This window comes from Bison bison, unplaced genomic scaffold (assembly GCF_000754665.1).
Source record: "Bison bison bison isolate TAMUID 2011002044 unplaced genomic scaffold, Bison_UMD1.0 scf7180017864473, whole genome shotgun sequence".
NCBI classification, from domain to species: Eukaryota; Metazoa; Chordata; class Mammalia; order Artiodactyla; family Bovidae; genus Bison; species Bison bison.
The window spans coordinates 7,662,676-7,683,499 of record NW_011495034.1 but is presented as its reverse complement, the minus strand read 5'-3'; the positions used below and the strand labels follow the sequence as shown (position 1 = coordinate 7,683,499).

Here is a 20,824-nt window from a genome sequence, read left to right as displayed (position 1 = left end):
CCACTCTTTCCCCTTCTACTCTTTGTCTATGCTCTACATGGACTTTTCTCTGTCTTCTTTCCACCTAATCCCTCTAATGGGACCTCACCCATAGGAGGGAAAACATATAACCCAGTTTTGCCCATGCATCTAGCATGTGACCCAAGTTTGCTAATCAGTATATTTCTTGGCAATTTTGAGTTACATGATTTTCCTTGGGATTTACTATTTAAAGGAAATGTAAGCCTGAAGCTTACAAAAATAATTTTGCAACAAGGTGGTAGAGAGATTACATGAGACTACAAATAAGAAATAAACTGATGAGAGATGGGCGGGGGGAAGAAATCAAAATGGAAAGCCATGATAATACCATTTATTCCTCCCTTTGGACTCCCAAGGAAAGTAATCCAATAAATCTTTTTGTATAAATTAGTTTGAACAGAACTCATCATGATGAATCAGAATTCAAATGCTCCCCACAAAACAGTGGGCACTCTAAATATTTTTTAAATAATTGATGAAGTCCGCATGATCTTCACATGAAGATTGTAATGGCAAATTATTGCTGCTCACAGTTTACACAAGGAGTAACTTAATATATAATAGTTGAATAAAACTGTACAAGGTTATATAGCAAAAGTTATGCCTCACAAAAGAAGCATTTGGTATTTTCAGTACTTACTACCTAAAGATAAATTCTAGATTATGAACCCTTCTAATTTCCTCTGCTTATCTCAACAGTGACAATTATCATAGGTTTTAAAAACTTCCTGGATCTATAATAGATACTGAAGATTATAATAGAGAGGATATGTGTTTTTAAGGGGCTGTTAGGACAAAAATAGCAAAAAAAGTCGTAACAGGAATAAAGTACATTTGAAACAGAAAGGATAGTGAGCTCTTTCTAACTACAGTTACTAGAGAAGCTAATAAATATAACAGCATTATGGGATGTTGTATTATCTCTAATTTGTCTTCAGCTGACTCACGGTGTTTATTAATAGCTTGGAGAGATAAACATGTTGTTAATTTTATACTCCAGTTATAAAATGACATCTTTTCAAATTAAAAGTCAAAAAGAAAGGCAGGTTTAAACATAGAATAAAATTAAAAGAGTCATTTGGGTTTTATTTCCTACTATTCTTTATAAAATAATACAAATGAGTCATCCCTATTTTTAATAATAAAATTTTTTTACTATATTAACATAAATGTTTTCTGGCAAGCAAGTGCTGAATTGATGAATATAGTTTCCTTTCTAGGTCTGATTAAAAATATACATATTTTTTCCACTCTCTAAAGCAGACTACCATGTAACAAGCACATATGAACAAATATCAGAGAAGAATTCTTTCCTATTTTAAGAATTCATGCAGCAACACAAGATTCATCAAACACAAAATTCTTGATATAGTTTATCTACCTGCATGATTTGAGTTTTTAGAATGCTGTAACTATTCTAAACCTGCATGGAAATTTCATTTGGTAATGAATATTTAGGTTGCAAACGACAGAATCCCGGCATAAACTAACTTGAACAAATGGAAGAATTAACAAAACGATGTAACCTAATGGCAGGAGGTCAGGAAACGGTAGTTTCCAAGGACACAGGACCATAGGTTTGAAATATCTTTAAAATTCTACCTTCATTCTTTGTGTGTCAGCATAATTTTCAAGACTGTCACAACAAGAGTGTAAATGTAACCAATGACATTCCCTGGACTCACGTTACCTAGTTTCACCACCTTAAAGGAAGAGATCATCTTTCTTTTGTCCTTTGTAAAATATCCATAGACAAACTCTGGACCAGCCTGGTCAGAGTGAAAGAGGACAACCATTCACCAAAAGAGCATGATGACAAGAGAAGAGAAGTATCAGAAGGAAAAATAAACTGCCTGCTGCCAGATTTTGTTGATATAATATTTCACCAGGCAAGAATACTAAGAGTTTTTTTCTTTTTTTGTCATTGTTCAGTTGCTAAGTTATGTTCGACTCTTTGCAACCCCATGATGCTGAGAAAGATTGAGGGCAGGTGGTGAAGAGGGCAACAGAGAATGAGATGATTGGATAGCATCACCACCTCTACGGACATGAGTTTGAGCAAACTCTGGGAGATAGTGAAGGACAGGGAAGACTGGCATGATTTTAATTCATCTTATTTATAAACCCTCCATAACTGGATTCCATGGCATCTAAGGTTACTTTATGCCTAGGGTTACCAATGCATCATTTAAATGCAACAGCATATTAAAAAGCAGAGACATAACTTTGCCAACAAAGGTCCATCTAGTCAAAGCTATGGTTTTTCCAGTAGTCATGTATGGATGTGAGAGTCAGACTATAAAGGAAGCTGAGTGCTGAAGAATTGATGCTTTTGAACTGGAGTGTTGGAGAACACTCTTGAGAATCCCTTGGACTATAAGAAGATCCAACCAGTCAATCCTAAAGGAAATCAGTCCTGAATATTCATTGGAAGGACTGATGCTGAAGCTGAAATTCCAATACTTTGGCCACCTGATGCAAAGAACTGACTCATTAGAAAGGACCCTGATGCTGGGAAAGATTGAAGGCAGGAGGAGAAGGGGATGACAGAGGATGAGATGGTTGGATGGCATCACTGACTTGATGGACATGAGTTTGAGCAAGCTCCGGGAGTTGGTGATGGACAGGGAAGTCTGGTGTGCTATAGTCAATGGTGTCACAAAGAGTCAGACACGATTGAGTGACTAAACTGAGCTGACCAAGGCATCAAACTGAATGAAATCTGTCTTGCAGCTCACAGTCTTTAAATCCTTCCTGCCTTACCTCCCCTTCCCATTCCTAATTGGTTATTCTGGCCTACTTCTTTTACAGTGACTTTCACACATTTACACTTTCTTACCAAGACTAAATCTTTCATAGCGACCATTTTATAATAGGGTTGAAATGCTGGCTTTTTTCATCTGTATTATATTTTTATGGCTTGCTACAAGTAAGGAAGAATAACTCATACATTAATTAGCTTTCTGTCTGTGATTTTATTAAAACCACTTGCTAGCTAAAAGATCTCACTTTGACTGTAGCTGTCTTTTTGATAAAAACTTGAGTGAAGCTAAAATTCATTTGAAACAGCAAATTAAAATTTGCACATACTTGTGAGTCCCAAATGCTGAAACTATTGGAAATAAAAGAAATTTATTCAAAAAAACAAATGCTTAGAAATGGTAAGAACATATGGTTAGAATCTCAAGTTAATGACCTTGGCATACATAAGTGCTACCCTGGAGTTATCTGGAGCCCTCAGCTCATGAAGCCTTTTATAGCACTGTGGAAATTAGATTCTACTCTGAGTGAGATAGAAGCCTCAATAGAGGTAGAAGTAGATGGGGATAGGTCTCTATTGGCCTGGAGTCTCCACAACTATAATGAGTGGAGTCTCTTTTTAACATGTAGCATGAACAAGAAATAAATTTTGTCAAAACTGCTGAAATTTTTAGGTTTTCTATTGTTATGTTGTTACAGTATGACTTTGCCTACAGAAATAGATGATGGTACCTGAATGAGGGTAGTTCTTAAAGACAGTGAGGAAGGGTCCTCTATGTCAAAGGTAAATTTTACAGGATTTAACAATGGGTTGAGCAAAAGAAATAAAGGAATCACTGGTGACTAGGGAGATTTGGGCTGAAGCAGAAAAAAATTGTCACAATAATTTACTGACAAGAGGAAAAGAGAGTGTAGGGAACACTAGGGTATGTATACATGAAGATTTATTTTTTATAAACCATATTAATTTGGGCATGTGCAATAGATATTTAAATGGAGATATGGAATAGGAAAGTGGATAGGTGAGTGTGGAACTGAGGGAGATATCAGAGCTGGAGACATACATTTGAGACTCATTATCCTAAAGACAGTATTAAAACCATGGAACTATATGAGGTCATGTTAGAAGTGAGTACAGAGAAAGAGACAGGATTGAGCCCTGGGTTGCTTCCACTTTTCGATGCCAGAAAGAAAGGAAGGAAACCAGCAAAAATAGACCTAGAAGGAGTGACCAGAGTGTTAAAAGGAGAAAATATTGTCCAAGAGGCTGAGTGAAGAAAGAGGGATCAGCTATTAAATGCTCTTGAGAACTGAGAATCCACATTTGGATGTGGTAATGTGGAGGTCAGTAGTGCCCTTAATGAGAATTGTGTGAGTTCAAAAGCCTACATACAGTGAATACATGCAAGACTGGGAGAAGAGTATAGACAACCCATAATGAGTTTAGTTTCTCAAGGGGATTTGAGAAATGGGACATTAATCTGAGACAAATTGCTGTCAACAACAGGATGTGCGTTTTAATGTATAAGAGATGTTATAGCACATTAAAGGCTGCTGGGAATGACCAGTAGAAGTCAAAATGAGTTTTCAGAGCAAAGAATTGCTGGAGAAACATTCCTGAGCTAGCAGACCAAAATAGCTTATTGTGCACAAGTGCAAAAGTTGTTCTTGTATGAACATTTTACTGTATTGTATTGTGTTGCATTGCATTGTATTCAGCCAAGAAGGCAGGAGCTGTAAGGAGATGGATGAAGCACGTTAGTGGATTCCATGGTCAGAGTTCATGAAATCTGTCTTCTAAGTTTTATTTTCTAAGGGAACTAGGAAACAAGATGTTCAGCGATAGAGAAAAAGGGTGAAAGGGTGAAGAATGATTGAAAAGGGGAGAAAAGCTTGGCAATAGTAGCCTCAGAAAGGAGACAGCGAACTCTTAGGCTTCCATTCCTAAAAAGGTAACAGAATCACTTGGCAGCACCATTTCAAAAGATTCAGTATTTACTTGAAAAATGTCCACTGAACCACTGGATGTAGGCATAATAGAGCAATAATAGGTAATATGAATTTCTAAGAGTATAAATATAGTGAATATACCTATTTTTAGGAAGAAGAGGGCCCAAGCATTTCATCTATTCTTTTAATAGACATATTTCACATATTTTATATTGCCCCCCTTTTTTTTTTCTCTGTCCTTTGATTTGTGTAACTTGAGTATGTACCCAACTCTACATCAGTACAGTATCTTTCAGGATAATTATTTTTATCTGCCTCTGATTCTGAGGTATTTTAGCAATGGCCTTTTCATTTGTTCATCTTTTTGACTTTTTGTTCTATGATAAGATAGCTAACAGGACTATGATTGACTTACATAATTGTTACTTTTTTCACCTAAAACTGAAATTGCTTCGAGGAAAAAATATTTCTTTTGATTACAGAAGTATTATATATGCCCCTCCATGTCTTCTTCATAAATAACAGGCAAACTTCCTAAAGCATAATCACAATTCATATTTTCCAGCTTGAAAACTCTTATTGTCTGAAAGCTTTATTTCCCCTGTCTTTTGCATCACCATTGTTATACTATCCTTTCTACTTTAAGTTCATTGTCATTGGAGTTTTCCTTCTGAGATGTTTCAAGATATTTCTTTACCCTGCGGGCAATTAATCATTTTTCCATATATGCTGCATATTTTACTTTCTTTTTTCATAGTGTCCTGGGTTTATGCAGACATTAATAAAACATACTCTGATTAGATTCAGAGTAATGTTTTATGCTATAGCAGACAGACAGGAGAAAGAGTCTGAATTTAGGTTATATACAGTGAACATTGACTATGACCTCATTTCCTAGAATCAACTCTTGGCCAGTATTTTTTTTTAAAAATAATTATCAGTTAGGAGTTTGACAAATGGCCAAATTAAAATCATCATTTAAAAAAAAATACTGCATTTCAAAAGTTAATTCAGACATGAGTTTAATTTAGCCTGATATTTAATTGTGCAAAAATACAATCTTATGAGTCTCCTTAAATTTAACATAATTATTCTCCTTGTAAGATTAACCTCCACAAAACACAGATACATATCCATTCTTCTGCTTGAACACTTGGAATGTTAGACTTCATTGACTGGAAAGACTTCCTGTATTATCTTGAACATCCCAGAGTATCTTCTTTTAATTTCAACCATTGAGTCCTAACCCTCAGGGGTAGTAAAGAGTAAGTACACCTGAATAGGAGAGCACATTAAAGTTACAAACATGGTGACGCCCACTCTGGTTTCTCGTTTCCATATTAAATGCCTACATTCTCAAGGTAGTCCATTCTGAATATAATCCGGTTTATTTTTTAAAATATTTTCTAAAATTAAAGACCCTTATCCAAGGAAGGTTCTAATACTACAAGGTACAGTGGAAAGATTTCATTCTTTACTCTAGACCATAATGTTCTGATTGATGAAACCTGCCATTTCATTTACTTTTGGGGGGCTACATTATATTACATTAGTCTGTTTTGAGTTGCTTTCTAAAACACTTAAGTATTTTCTTCAAGGATGGTAGCTAAAAAAATTCCTTATGCTATTCTGTAAATAAATTAAAAAATAAAATAAAATTATCCATATTTCCACCAGCTAGAAATAGCTTCTTGAAGGGAATTCTTATGTTGTTGGGTTTTTTCCTCATGTAGTAACTATTCCATCTCATTGTGGTGTTATTATCCTAATTTAGCTTTGAGGGAATCAACTTCATCCTTCCAATCTCAGTCCAAATATCTTGGACAAGTTATTTAATTGTTCTGATTAAGGGATAGGACCTATGGTCTAAGCTAAAATAATCAGATTATTCCTTCACTCTCATCACAAAGGTTAGCTCAGGAATAAATCCATAAGAACCAATGTGACTCAATTCAGGTTTTCTGTTTGAGCTCTCAGGAAGCCAGTCTATTCTTTTTCTCATAGGACATGAATAGGAGAGGATGCAGGGCAGGCCATATCTGATATGGCCAATTTGTAATCACGTGGGCCAACGTCAAGGAAACAGAATCTAAAAATGAAGAGAGATAAACCTCATTCTAATGATATCATTTGACCCCTAGGTCAAGATGAACTCAAAGACACTTTACTCTGAAACTGTATTTGCAAAAACCAATAAATTCTCTATTTCAGAGGGTCTGCCATTTGTGAAAGTAAGTATCTCTAGTGATAAACCACTGTTAAAATTTTATGAGTTCCAGTCTCCTGGCTGTTTAAAAATATGATAAATGCATCTAGGTTATTACATAAGCCTGTGGCATCCCTATTCTAAATCTCTAATGGGTACCAACATATTAAAAGAGACACAATTTCTATACTTATCCTTACTGTGAGCTCTTATATTTGCCCTACTGTGACAGCGCTCACAAACTCTTATAAATGTCTATCTGCCTCTTTTCTAAGGTCTTTGAGAACAAGTACCATGTCTTTTGGGGCTTCCTGGGTGGCTCAGTGGTAAATAAACTGCTTGCCAATGCAGGATGCATGGGTTCTACCCCTGGATCAGGAAGACCCCCTGGAGGAGGAAATGGCAACCTACTTCAATATTCAAAAAAGTCCGGGAAATCTCCTGGTTAGAGAAACCTGACAGGCTACAGTCCATAGGGTCTCAAAGAGTTGGATACGACTGAGCACGCACACACCACATCTTTTATATTGCTAGGTCTCCAATATTTAGCAAATTTCCCTTGGAGATGTTATGCACTGATTAAATATTTGTTGAGTGAAAGAAGGAAAGAAGACATAATTTCTACAAGAAAAAAGAATCAGACTTACATCTTCTTTATTTCCTCCTTTCTTAATGCCTAGCTGCAATATGATCTCAAGAGAATTAGGATAAAAAAAAAAAAAAGAGAAAGAAGAAAGAAAGAAAAGTAAAAGACACTAAGGCAATCTACAATTAGCATTTCATAGAGTTGGAAAGATGTCAAGTGGTTAAAGACAGTAAGCTTTATCTAGTGAGCTTCTTAGTGCCTTTAGTCAATTACTAACTAGTAACCCCAGCCAAGACACTCAACTGCTCCAACCCTGAGTTCCCTTTCTATAAAACAGGTTTTATAATACCTACTTCAAGAGTTGTAAGGATTAAATGAGAGCACAGTGAATAAATTTGACTGTTACTACTATCATTTTAAAGTGCCTTGATAAAAATAACTCATATTGGCTGTGCTAAGTCACTTCAGTCATGTTCAACTCTGCGATCCTATGGACATTAGCCAGCCAGGCTCCTCTGTCCATGGAATTCTCCAGACAAGAAGATTGGAGTGGGTTGCCATGCCCTCCTCCAGAGGATCTTTCCAACCCAGGGATCAAACCTGCATTTCTTACATCTGTATTGGCAGGCGTGTTCTTTACCACTAGTGCCATCTGGGAAGCCCTTTATATACAGTATGTAAATGTTAATCCCAAATGCCTAATTTATTCTTTCCAGGATTATTATTCAGAGTACTCTGTCTTCCATGGCTTCTTTCATTAATGTGACCTGATCATTCATAAGAACACTTGTGATGGGCAAGATCCTAAGAGGGTCTCCAAGACTTCCTGCTTTCTTGGTGTTCAGGCCTTGCATAGTCCCTCAGTTGGTATATATGGTAAATTTCCTACCATGGTATGTTATATGGCACATGCATGCATGTTTAGTTGCTCAGTTGTGACACCATGGACTGTAGCCCACAGGTTCCTCTGTCTATGGGATTGTCCCGGCAAGATTACTGGAGCGGGTTGCCATTTCTTACTCTAGGGGATCTTCCCCACCCAAGGATCGAACCCACATCTCCTGTGGCTCCAGCGTTGGAGATAAATTCTTTACCACTGAGCTACCTGGAAAGCCCTCATATTGGCACAGCTTACTAACTTATTTTGAATATCTGCTTTTGGAATTCCAAGAGAGATGGAATTGAGTAAGATATCATTTTGAAATGTTTTAAGCTTTACTTTTACTGAAAGAAAAATCTTGAGGATTTTTAGGATGCATGATACAAAAAAAATTACTGGGCATTTTGCATCTATATGCTAAGATCACAAGGGAAACTCAGGCTACATAATTTTCCAATAAACTGGTCAAAATCATCCCATGTAAAAAAAACTGTTTCTAACATTTCACTTCCTGTTCCACTCTGTATAATCTCATTAAAATTTAATTCATGGTGTTGGGAAGAGAAAATGTTTTAATGTTAAGTTTTGTTTTTGTTTCTTGTTTCTTCAGAAAATAATTCATTCTGAATATAAACTGTGATCAAAATAATTTACCTTATATGGGTACAGGAAATATTTAAATATCATGATGTGGATGCATACAGGGAAGAAATAGTCTACTTATTTACTCTTTTTCTTATGTATTTCAATCCTTCTTGTTGAAAATCTTCACAGATCAGAACACAACTCCCTCATACTCAAGTTTAGGGTTGATTTTATTTCTCTCTTCATTGAGAGGGAAGTCTGGATTCTTTGTAAGAAACACTAAAAAGACTTAAAAATAGTCTCTTTGTATACTCATTTACTTTTTCCAGGCCCGAATATCATTTTTCCTGAATAATTTTTAATATGAACTTTTTCCCTTTCTGAGTTTTAAAAATTTATTTTAAAATTCTTTTTTTTTAAACCGAAACTCCTTTATGTCCTTTCTGCTTTGAGCCCAAGCACACTTTTGTACTGTTCAAACGAAGGCTAGAACATGGGGGATTATCTCAGAGATCCCACAGCATGTCATGACGTTAAATCCCTCTGAAGTATTTTAGCTTCTATCCGGCTAATCCAGATGTGATATAAGAGGCAATCTAGGATCATCAGAGGTAACAAGTCAGCTGACTTTTCAGTACAAAACTTTTCAGTTTTGACTTTTCAGTACAAAACTCCTCCTCAAAAGAATGAGCAACTATTGTCTTACATGATTTCTGTGATTACAAAACACTGGAAAATAGATTCTCTTGACTTCAAAGCAATTCAAGTATTGTAAATGTTTTAAATATAGTCAAGCTGCCATCATCTGAACTCAGACTTGCAACCTAATCTATTTGGGAATGAAAAGCTTACTTAAATGTAATCTACTGTTGCCCTATAATTTTGGAGCAACCTGAAATCAAGGCTTGGAATTACTAATTAAATTAGGTCCTATTTATGCCAGAGTCCCAATTATTTATTTGTCTGAACAGTTTTTAAAATACGTTCATCTAGAACATTCACTTCAGTTCAGTCACTCAGTTGTGTCCGACTCTTTGCGACACCGTGAACTGCAGCACGCCAGGCCTCCCTGTCCATCACCAACGCCAGGAGTTCACTCAAACTCATGTCCATTGAGTCAGGGATGCCATCCAACCATCTCATCCTCTGTCGTCCCCTTCTCCTCCCACCTTCAATCTTTCCCAGCATCAGGGTCTTTTCAAATGAGTCAGCTCTTCGCCTCAGGTGGCCAAAGTATTGGAGTTTCAGCTTCCACATCAGTCCTTCCAATGAACACCCAGGACTGATCTCCTTTAGGATGGACTGGTTGGATCTCCTTGCAGTTTAATATAATTGTTCCAATATCACTCATAAGTGTGTGAAGTGTCTGTATAATTGATATTAACTGGTAAATCACCACAGAATACATAAAACCCTAAAAAAAATTATTCTAGATTTCAAATTGTTTAACAAATAATGACAAGCTGATGCATTTGTCAAATCTTGCCCAAGTGGGTATGTGCAACATACAAAATTCAAATACAAGATAACTTTCTACAATCAAGTGCTTTTCAAATATAAAAAAGATGGAGTGAACATAAAAGCTATAATCTTCTCAAAATACAAGTTTGGAAAATAGAAGGTTGCCCTTTTAGACTGAAACTTAACAGTGAACACATATGAAAGATACCATATATTATCTTGCCAACTATATCTATATCTACACACAACAATATTTCAAAAATTATTTTTAATTACAAATAAATATATTGTCACAGTCTGTAAATTATTTTGAGCTCTGTAGGTAGAGAAACATATTACAAAATTTTCTTAAAGTAAAAGATGATAGCCTATGTTTGGTAGGCATAGTTTTTAATGCTATGTTCAAAGCTATAAGGCTCTGTCAAGTATTTTCTGTAGTTTGTCAATGACAAAGGAAGATCCTCTATGGAGAAATCAAATAGCTAAAGGTTTTAGTTTGTTCAGAATTTAATAGCATCTGCCTTATGGGGCTTCCCTGATGCTCATATGGTAAAGCGTCTGCCTGCAATGTGGGAGACCTGGGTTCAATCCCTGGGTCAGGAAGATACCCTGAAGAAGGAAATGTCAACCCACTTCAGTAGTCTTGCCTGGAAAATTCTATGGATGGAGGAGCCTAGTAGGCTACAGTCCATGGGGAAGCAAAGAGTTGGACATGACTGAGCGACTTCACTTTCTTTCTTTCTTATACAGTAACTGAAAATATTCTATGGAAATAGATTCGATTGTTTCATTTAAACAGCACAAGTTGGATTAATCAGATCTAGTTAACTCATTACCACAAAGGTATTTTAATGTAAGTTCTAATGGAGTAATATAATTGAATGATTTTTTAAATTTATTTATTTTTAATTGAAGGGTAATTGCTTTAGAGTATTATGTTAGTATCTACCAAAGATCAACATCAATCAGCCATATGTCTACCCATGTCCCCTCCCACTTGAAATGAATGATTCTTTAAATACATTGCTGTATTTCACAAACTTACCTTTTGCCATTCAATTATGACCAACCTAGATAGCATATTGAAAAGCAGAGATTTTACTTTGCCAACAAAGGTCCGTCTAGTCAAGGCTATGGTTTTTCCAGTGGTCATGTATGGATGTGAGAGTTGGACTGTGAAGAAAGCTGAGTCCTGAAGAATTGATGCTTTTGAGCTGTGGTGTTGGAGAAGACTCTTGAGAGTCCCTTGGACTGCAAGGAGATCCAACCAGTCCATCCTAAAGGAAATCAGTCCTGGGTGTTCATTGGAAGGACTGATGTTGAAGCTGAAACTCCAATACTTTGTCCACCTCATGCGAAGAGTTGACTCACTGGAAAAGACCCTGATGATGGGAGGGATTAGGGGCAGGAGGAGAAGGGGACGACAGAGGATGAGATGGCTGGATGGCATCACCGACTCAATGGGCATGAGTCTGAGTGAACTCCAGGAGTTGGTGATGGACAGGGAGGCCTGGTGTGCTGTGATTCATGGGGTCGCAAAAAGTCGGACACGACTGAGCGACTGAACTGAACTGAACTGAAGCATCAAGGACACAAACACATATTTTCTAAAACTGAGTCCTTCAATTCAGAATGTATTACTATTGGAGTTTTAGTTTTACCACAACGGCCTCCTAATCTTATATTGTATATCTTGTAAATGTATACTTTCCTTCCTAAGGCAATCTAGATGAAAGCTTCTTCATAATTTGAAAATAACAACTTTTTACTACTGGAGTATCTGTGGTGCTATCTCTAAAAAAGGCAGATTGTTTTTCTTACCTATGAGCTTATCAAACAATTAATCCTAAATTATCTATCTCTTATGTTTTCAGTTATACCTCATCCCTTTAAGCAACAGTCTCTCACAAATCTGTTTATCAGGCAATAAATTCACCTCCCAAAGCAAAATTGAAGACTCTTTACTCCTTATACAGTCACACACACGCATATAAAAGAAAGAAACACTACTTTCTTCTCATTTTTGGATCTCCATTCCAATCTGGATTTATCCTTTCACTGCTCTCGTCTTTTCTGTCATCACATCACAACTTCTAAGTGACATTTGCCAAGTTGATAATTTTTAACTTCTTGAAACATCCATTTCTAAAATGTCTCTATTACTAAACCCTTTTGCTTTTCTTTTAACCTCTCCCCCAATTCCTTTTAGTCCCTATTACTTTATTTTCCATTTTCTAATGTCTCGATGTTGGGAATTCCCCAGGTCTTGATTCTGTATTCTATTCTCTTCTTTTGACACAGTCTCTCCAGGTGATCTCATGTGTTCCCAGGACAATAATTTTGATCTAAATGGACTGCTTTTTTTATGGTTTCACTTCAGTATCTGCTCTGAATTCCAGACCCGACTCTCTGACTCTTTGGAGTAATGGGCTGTGGAGCCACACTGCCAGAGTTAATGTTCTGGTCCTGACATTTACTGTGTGTCTGAAGCAAGTTACTTAACCTCTCTGTGTCTTGCTGTGCTGTGCTCAGTAGCTCAGTCAATTCCCACTCTTTGAAACCCCCATGAATGGTAGCCCACCAGACTCCTCTGTCCAAAGAATTTTCCAGGCAAAAAATATTGAAGCAGGTTGCCATTTCCTACTTCAGGGGATGTTCCTGTCCTAAGGATCAAACCCATGTCTCTTGAACCTCCTGCATTGACAGGTGGACTCTTTACTACCACACCACCTGGAAAGCCCCTCTCTGTCTTCAGTGTCTCAATTTTACAAGGATTATTATAAGAGCTTATTTATTTCTCCTAAAGATCGAATGAATTAGTATATATGCTGCTGCTGCTAAGTCGCTTCAGTCGTGTCCGACTCTGTGCGACCTCATAGACCGCAGCCCACCAGGCTCCTCTGTCCACGGGATTCTCTTGACAAGAATACTGGAGTGGGTTGCCACTTCCTTCTCCAGAGTTAGTATGTATAAAGTACTTAAAATAGTTCCTGATACAAAAGTTGAGAAAATGAAAGGAATCTAGGGTCCAGTGCCTAGGGCTCAGCAGCTTCAATGCCAGAACTAGTTCAATCCCTGGTCAGGGAACTAAGATCCTACATGCTGCATGGTGTGGCCAAAAATAAATTAATACAATTTTAAAAAATGAATTATGCTGTGTCACATATACCTGAAACAACACACTTGAATTCTAGGTTTTTTCCATTACAGCTTCCCCATTTCAATAAATGACCCCATCTTTGCATTGGTGCACCTCTTCTCTTTTCTCCCTCTAACCCTATTATCTAAATGGGAAAGTACCTGTGTTAAATACAAATCAAAACATTTCTCTCCACTGTAAACACCCGTCAAGAGTTTCCCATCACACTTTTAATAAATTCAAACTCCTGTGCATGTCCCAGGTAGTGCAAGTGGTAAAGAATTCGCCTTCCAATGCAGGAGACTTAAGAGACATGGGTTCGATCCCTGGGTCAGGAAGATGCCCTGGAGAAGGAAATGGCAATCCACTCCAGTATTTCTTGCCTGGAAAATTCCATGAACAAAGGAGCCTGGCAGGCTACACTCCATAGGCTTGCAAAGAGTAAGACATGACTAAGCACACACGTAAAATGTCCCTGCATATCCTGACCCCTTGTACCTCCTCTCCCACAAATCATACATATACACACTATCATATACACACCACATTAACACATATAAAGATGTCCTCATCAATGGCTGGATCCTTCCAGTACACTGGATTACAAATAAATGTCTCTGAGAGAGGCTGATGAACCCATTGTTCCCATTGTTATTGCCCAGATTTGTTTCCTCCAAGTCCCTTACCCCGTGTTACACATGTGGACATTATGTTTTCTCAGTCAATGTATGCCTCCCATATCAAACTGTAAGCTCCATTAGGCCAGGGCCTAATTGGTTTATCCACCTTTAGGTATACTAAGCCCTTGGTACAATATAGGCATTTAATGACTATTTCCTGTAGGAATGCATGTAAGAATAAATGAGTGAATTCATCCTTTTCTAGTAGCTTATTTCAGAAAAGTTAGCCTGGTTTTTCAGGATCCTTTTTATTATTTATACTTTTATTCAGATAATTCTTCGGGAAAAAATCATGTTGCTACAGTTTATGTAAAGAACAAATTACATTTGTGACTCGTGAGCACCTTAAATTGCCCAATTTTATTATGTTGTTTGATTGAGCCATCTTTTGTAGCTTTTAGGGGAACTCAAAGATAGGTTTAGTCATTGTACAATTCAGGTCTTCAAAACCATTTCATATATGAATTTTATCTTCTACAACATTTCTGAAAGAATCTTTATTACAGACACATTGGATAGCCTCTTTCAACTTCCATTCTTCCCTCCTTCCAATTGGAAAAATTGGAATGCAAAAAAAAAAAAAAAAAACTGTCTTCTGGACTCCCTTGCAGCATAATAAATTTTATTATTTAGATGCTCCTATAAGAGACTGAAAAAAGGCAGGAATGCTTTTGCAAACAAGGCCACTTTAATGTGAATGAGTGGCTGAGTCTGGCCTCAACACTTTCAGTATCTAGTCTGTGGGTGTGGAAAGACAGGCCTCGAGGCAGCTTTGAAGAACAAAGTAGTTTCCTGGCCAAGAGATAATCTTTGCTGCTCCATAATTCAATGTAGTCTCTTGATACCAATTTTTCCTGTCCTTACAACAATTTTTTGTGCATCCAGTTCCCTGTACATAACCCCTACCGCTTGTATTAACTAGAGTGGTACGTATATCTAGCACTTAGTGAAACTGAAAGTGAAGTCGCTCAGTCGTGCCCAGCTCTTTGAGACCCCATGGATAGTAGCCTGCACCAAGCTCCTCCGCCCATGGGATTTTCAAGGCAAGAGTAGTGGAGTGGATTGCCATTTCCTTCTCCAATCTAGCACTTAAGCCTGATACAAACATAAGGAAGATTTTAAGTTTTTACTTCCTTTCATCTTTGCTTTTTTAAAAATAGTATTTCTTCAGGGTGAAACACATCTCATAACATTGTAAAAATATATTGGTGATTTTTTTTTTTCATTTCAATTGATATTTTTAGAATGACATATTTGGATTTTTTCACTGTGGATAATTTCAAATATATGCAAACAAGAAATTATTATACTAAATCCCAATGTATCAGTTATCCAGTTTCAATTCATGGACTAGCAACTTTATCTCCTATAAAATCCCACCTATCTTTTCCCTAATAGATCACTAACAAAGTGTGATTTACCAGTTTCAAGCATTAGAAGCTCTTTTATGAAACAGAACTTAAGCCTTAAATTCATTTGCATCTATATAATAGTAAAATATAAATGTAATAAAATAAAATAATAATATAACGTATAAATATGCTCTATAATCATACTAATATAAAAGTTAATAGAAATATAAAAAATACTGTGATAAAACCCATATATTAAATAAGCATCTAGGCATATTTCACATCTTGCAGATTTGCTACTATTTGGGACTAGAATAATGCTATCAGATGTTCTGCTGTGTTCTTCTAACTATTTTAGGAAAAAATAACATACGAATTGCAGCTTTTTAAGATTTTAGGTTATTCTCAATTTCTCTTGTTATCTCTAGAAATTTTTACTATTTTAATAATTAGCTTCAAACTGGCTGTTTTTAAAGCATATTTCTCTCTCACGAAAATATAGTTGGAAGATTATTAAACTCTGAAAAGAAACATGGGCTTCCCTGGTGGCTCAGACAGTAAAGAATCCACCTGCAATGTGGGAGACCTGGGTTGGCAACCCACTCCAGTATTCTTGCCTGGAGAATCCCTATGGACAGAGGAGACTGGCAGGCTATAGTCCATGCGGTTGCAAAGAGTCAGACACAACTGAGTGACTAAGAACAGCACAGAACAAAAAGAAACATGAATTGGAGATCAACACTAATTGAATATCTCTGTCTGTCTGTCTGTCTCTCTCTCTCATACACACACATACAAACACAATTTTGAGTATGTAGAAGTTGTGTTAGTGCTCGGTTGCTCAGTCATGTCTGACTCTGTCATCCCATGGACTGTAGCCCACCAGCTCCTCTGTCCATGGAATTTTCTAGGCAAGGATATTGGAGCAGGTTGTGATTTCCTCTTACAGGGCATCTTCTCAACCCAGGGATTGAACTTGGGTTTCCTGGGTCTCCTGCACTGGCAGGAGGATTCTTTCCCACTAAGCACCTGGGAAGCCATTTGGAAGTTAAGATCGTGCAAACAAATAACTTGTGCATATTTTAATCAGGAATTTGAACTGATTGGTAAAAGCCAATAGTATTTCATGTAATTAAATGTAAAAATGACATATAAACAAACTGAAAAATGATTCCAGGGACAAGCTTGATTTTCCCACACTTGCTGAGCAGCCCTCCCCAGATATGCTGTGCAGTCACCCAGTTCAGACCTTGCTTCAGTGGATGAGCACTGGCCTTGCAGGTAAGGATACTGGCATAATTAGGTCTCTTGCCAGTGGTGTACAATCGCACTCTGACATGACTGCTGTGCTAATAACACAGGTCTCCTAGTAGCAGAGACGTATCGGATTTTCCCATCACTCTCTGAACAGAAAAGTGTGGTGCCTTTCCCTTCAAAAACAAAATTCAAATCAAAACTACCACCATATACACACCATTGCATTTTGCAGAAAGCATTTTTCAGGATTTTGCTTTTTCACACCTGTGATAAAGACTTTGACAATTCTAATTCAAAACTTTCCTCTGCAAACACTTCAGTAAAACTGATGGCCCAGGTAAAACCGTGTTTCTCTTTAGCACTCAATCATATAGCTGTCACAGATACAGTGATCCAAGCAATCAACTCTCAGTATCATCATGTGGTAAGAACTGTGTTTTCCCTTTCTTATGATAATGTTAGGGCAAGTACACTGATTGAAACCACCCACCCTGGCCAGGCACCATAGTAACCATTTGCTTGAGTTATTTTACAACAGGAGGTTCTGGTAAGGAACAGGGAACTAATAAGGCTCCACAAACCGGAAGAGTTCGGGAAAGGTCAAAAGGAAACACCACATGTCCAACCATCTCCCAGAATCCTTCTCTCTGGCATCCATCTTGACTGAACAAGGCGTGTACCACCAGGAAGGACTTGAGTCAGAATGATTGGCTAAGGACAACCAGGAAACTAATCCCATCACCATAAAACCTGAGACTGCAAGCCATGTGGCAGAGCAGTTCTCCTGGGTTCCCTTACCCTACTGCTCTCCACCCGGGTCCCCTTTCCCAATAAAATCTCTTGCTTTGTCAGCACATGTGTCTCCTCGGACAATTCATTTCCCAGTGTTAGACAAGAGCCCAGTTCCGGGCCCTGGAAGGGGTCCCCCTTCCTGCAAGATGCACATTTCACTAGAAGAATAAAGATGCTTTAAACAAAACAAGATAAATGAATGTTCAATAATAAAATTAATATAATAATAATAATAATTGAAGTTCAAAGTAATTGGCAGTCAAGTCCCCAAATCAGAGAACACATGACTATCTCTTCCTGGATTATTTCATAAGCCAAGCAGTCATGTATTTTACAACATTTTACCCTACTTACAGCACGATTTTCTGTAATTTCTATTTACTACTTATTTACTACTTACCAAGAGTAATCCATGTCTAGTTTGTCATCCTATGATCTCCTTTTTCTCCTTTACCACATTCTATTCCCAACCAACGCTGTTATTTCCTAAGAGAAGTCTTCACTAATGGCATCCAGCCCAGTCTACTCTCCCAACACCATGTCCTACCTTGGAGCTCTCTTCAATTTCACCTTCATTTAAGCTTACCTACTGACTCATTTTCAATGGCATTGTTTTCAGCTTATTATCACACAGGGAAGATCAGGAAATCTCATTTGCTTTGTGTTAATATAGCTCAGAGGAATTCATTTGCTACCCCATGCACAAAGGCCCTAAGAGATTTGCATTTTAATAGAGGACAATTCTTTCATAATTCAAAGAAATGGAGTTTCTCTAATGGTGGAATTTCAAGCATCACTGACAGTAGTGGAGGAAATATTTGGGGTGAAAATACTTACACCAAACAATAATGGTTGGGACTACTATCTTTTTCACCTAGATTTAAGCTTAACTTGAATAAAAGCAGATATTCATGTTTGAACAAGAGCAAAAGCAGAACTAAATTTAAAGCAAAAATCTACACTGTTGAACAACACTATTTCTTAATGGAATGCATTATTATCTTTGTGTTCTTCACTTCTCACCTTTGCAAAGTTATACTATGTAGCTCTTCTCAGTTTCATTATGTCTTGACAAAGATGGCCTTAAAGTTCTCCTCAGCTTCACTAAACTTAGGCACCTTCTGGTCCTTAGGCTCCTGACCTTTCTTTTCTCGCAGCATTTACTTTAGAAAATTTGTAACTGTAAATTTTTTCTCTGCTTTTTCAAGACATAAATCTTCTTAAAAGCCTTCTTTTAGTTTTACAACCTAGAGTGCTTTTTTCAGAGATGTGGAAGCCACTTCTTTGAAATATAATCATCAAGAAAGATAGTGCATCCATCTCCAGGTTCTGTGGGAGGGTAGGAACCTAATTCCCTTGGGAGCCTTGCTCCAAGTTGCAGAAGTACTCTCTTGACTTGAAAATAAGAAAAAGTTCACTCTGCTTCTGAGTAAGGTCAATCAGCAAACACAGATGGCTTACAATCCTCCCACCCTTTTCCAGCTCTTAAAATCTCTCTTGCTTTGGTTTCAGTGAGACAGACTTCAGAATGATTTCTGGTCTCCTATCTATTTAACCTTGTACTAAGAATTTTTTGCTTTGACATCCTGTACATGGACAGATTCAAGTAACTATATAAAATCTGTTTACACTGCCTCAAGATTCCATCATTAACGAGCATCCTGATATAATTCAAGGAAGCAAAGAAAGTACAATACCTTTTCTTTTCACATCCATGGCAGTTTCCTTCTCAGTTTTCATTTTGACATCTTCTTTGTCTGGCAGTAAAATAAGAAAATTATAAACATCTGTTTGCTAAGTCTGCTAAGTCGCTTCAGTCATGTCCGACTCTGTGTGACCCCAGACACGGCAGCCTACCCAGGCTCCTCTGTCCCTGGGATTCTCCAGGCAAGAACACTGGAGTGGGTTGCCATTGCACTGCCTTCTCCAGTGCATAAGAGTGAAAAGTGAAAGTGAAGTCGCTCAGTCGTGTCCAACTCTTTGCGACCCCATGGACTGCAGCCCACCAGGCTCCTCCATCCATGGGATTTTTCCAGGCAAGAGTACTGGAGTGGGTTGCCATTGCTTTCTCCTATTTCAGGGCACATTTTACTGCTATTAACATCCAATTCATCTTGTATACAGTGATTCTAAATTAGAGTCAATAGTCACGTCAAATATGACTGAACTAGCACCACTGTAACAGAACAGTAGTTTGTGTGTGCTTTCCTTTCAGGGAAGGAACACGTTTTCACTAAGTCAAAGAAATAATCTCTCATGATTGTACGGATATTAGATAACATTGTTAATTATGATATAATCCAACAGTTTTTCTAAAGGATATTAAAAGGGGTATATTGAATGTTCTCTGGGTTATCAGGCCACCATAAGCATGTCAAAAGCTCAGAAAAGTCTTGAGATCACTTGGGACTTCAGATGCACTATTTGAAAATGCAAATAATGCATTCAAAAAGAACAAAATAGCAAACCAATCAACTAGTTTCTTTCCCATATATTCAATAATTTGCTCTTTTGATAGACCATTTTATTAAACTAAATTGAATAGTAATAGTGACATATATATAATCAAGAAAAATAATGAAGTAGAATTGAGTATCATTACTAAGGAAGGAAAAAAATAATCAGTAACACATTTTAGTGGGGAATGGAATGCAAAAGTAGGAAGTCAAGAAACACCTGGAGTAACAGGCAAATTTGGCCTTGGAATACGGAATGAAGCAGGGCAAAGGCTAATAGAATTTTGCCAAGAGAACGCACTGGTCATAGCAAGCACCCTCTTCCAACAACACAAGAGAAGACTCTACACATGGACATCACCAGATGGTCAAAAACGAAATTAGATTGATTATATTCTTTGCAGCCAAAGATGGAGAAGCTGTATACGGTCAGAAAAAAACAAGACTAGGAGCTGACTGTGGCTCAGATCGTGAACTCCTTCTTGCCAAATTCAGACTTAAACTGAAGAAAGTAGGGAAAACGACTAGACCATTCAGGTATGACCTAAATCAAATCCCTTATGAGTATACATTGGAAGTGAGAAATAGATTTAAGGGCCTAGATCTGATAGATAGAGTGCCTGATGAACTATGGACGGAGGTTCATGACATTGTACAGGAGACAGGGATCAAGACCATCCCCATGGAAAAGAAATGCAA

At 37.3% G+C, this 20,824-nt stretch overlaps 1 protein-coding gene across 1 annotated transcript in view; it reads right to left on the bottom strand.

Moving 5' to 3' along the window:
• The window catches only part of TRDN (triadin), a 281,398-nt gene that overhangs the window by 42,672 nt on the left and 217,902 nt on the right, over positions 1 to 20,824 (bottom strand). Inside the window, exon 11 of the mRNA XM_010861777.1 lies at positions 19,367 to 19,426. Coding sequence (XP_010860079.1) covers positions 19,367 to 19,426 — 60 coding nt within the window. The remainder of the gene's footprint in view (positions 1 to 19,366; positions 19,427 to 20,824) is intronic.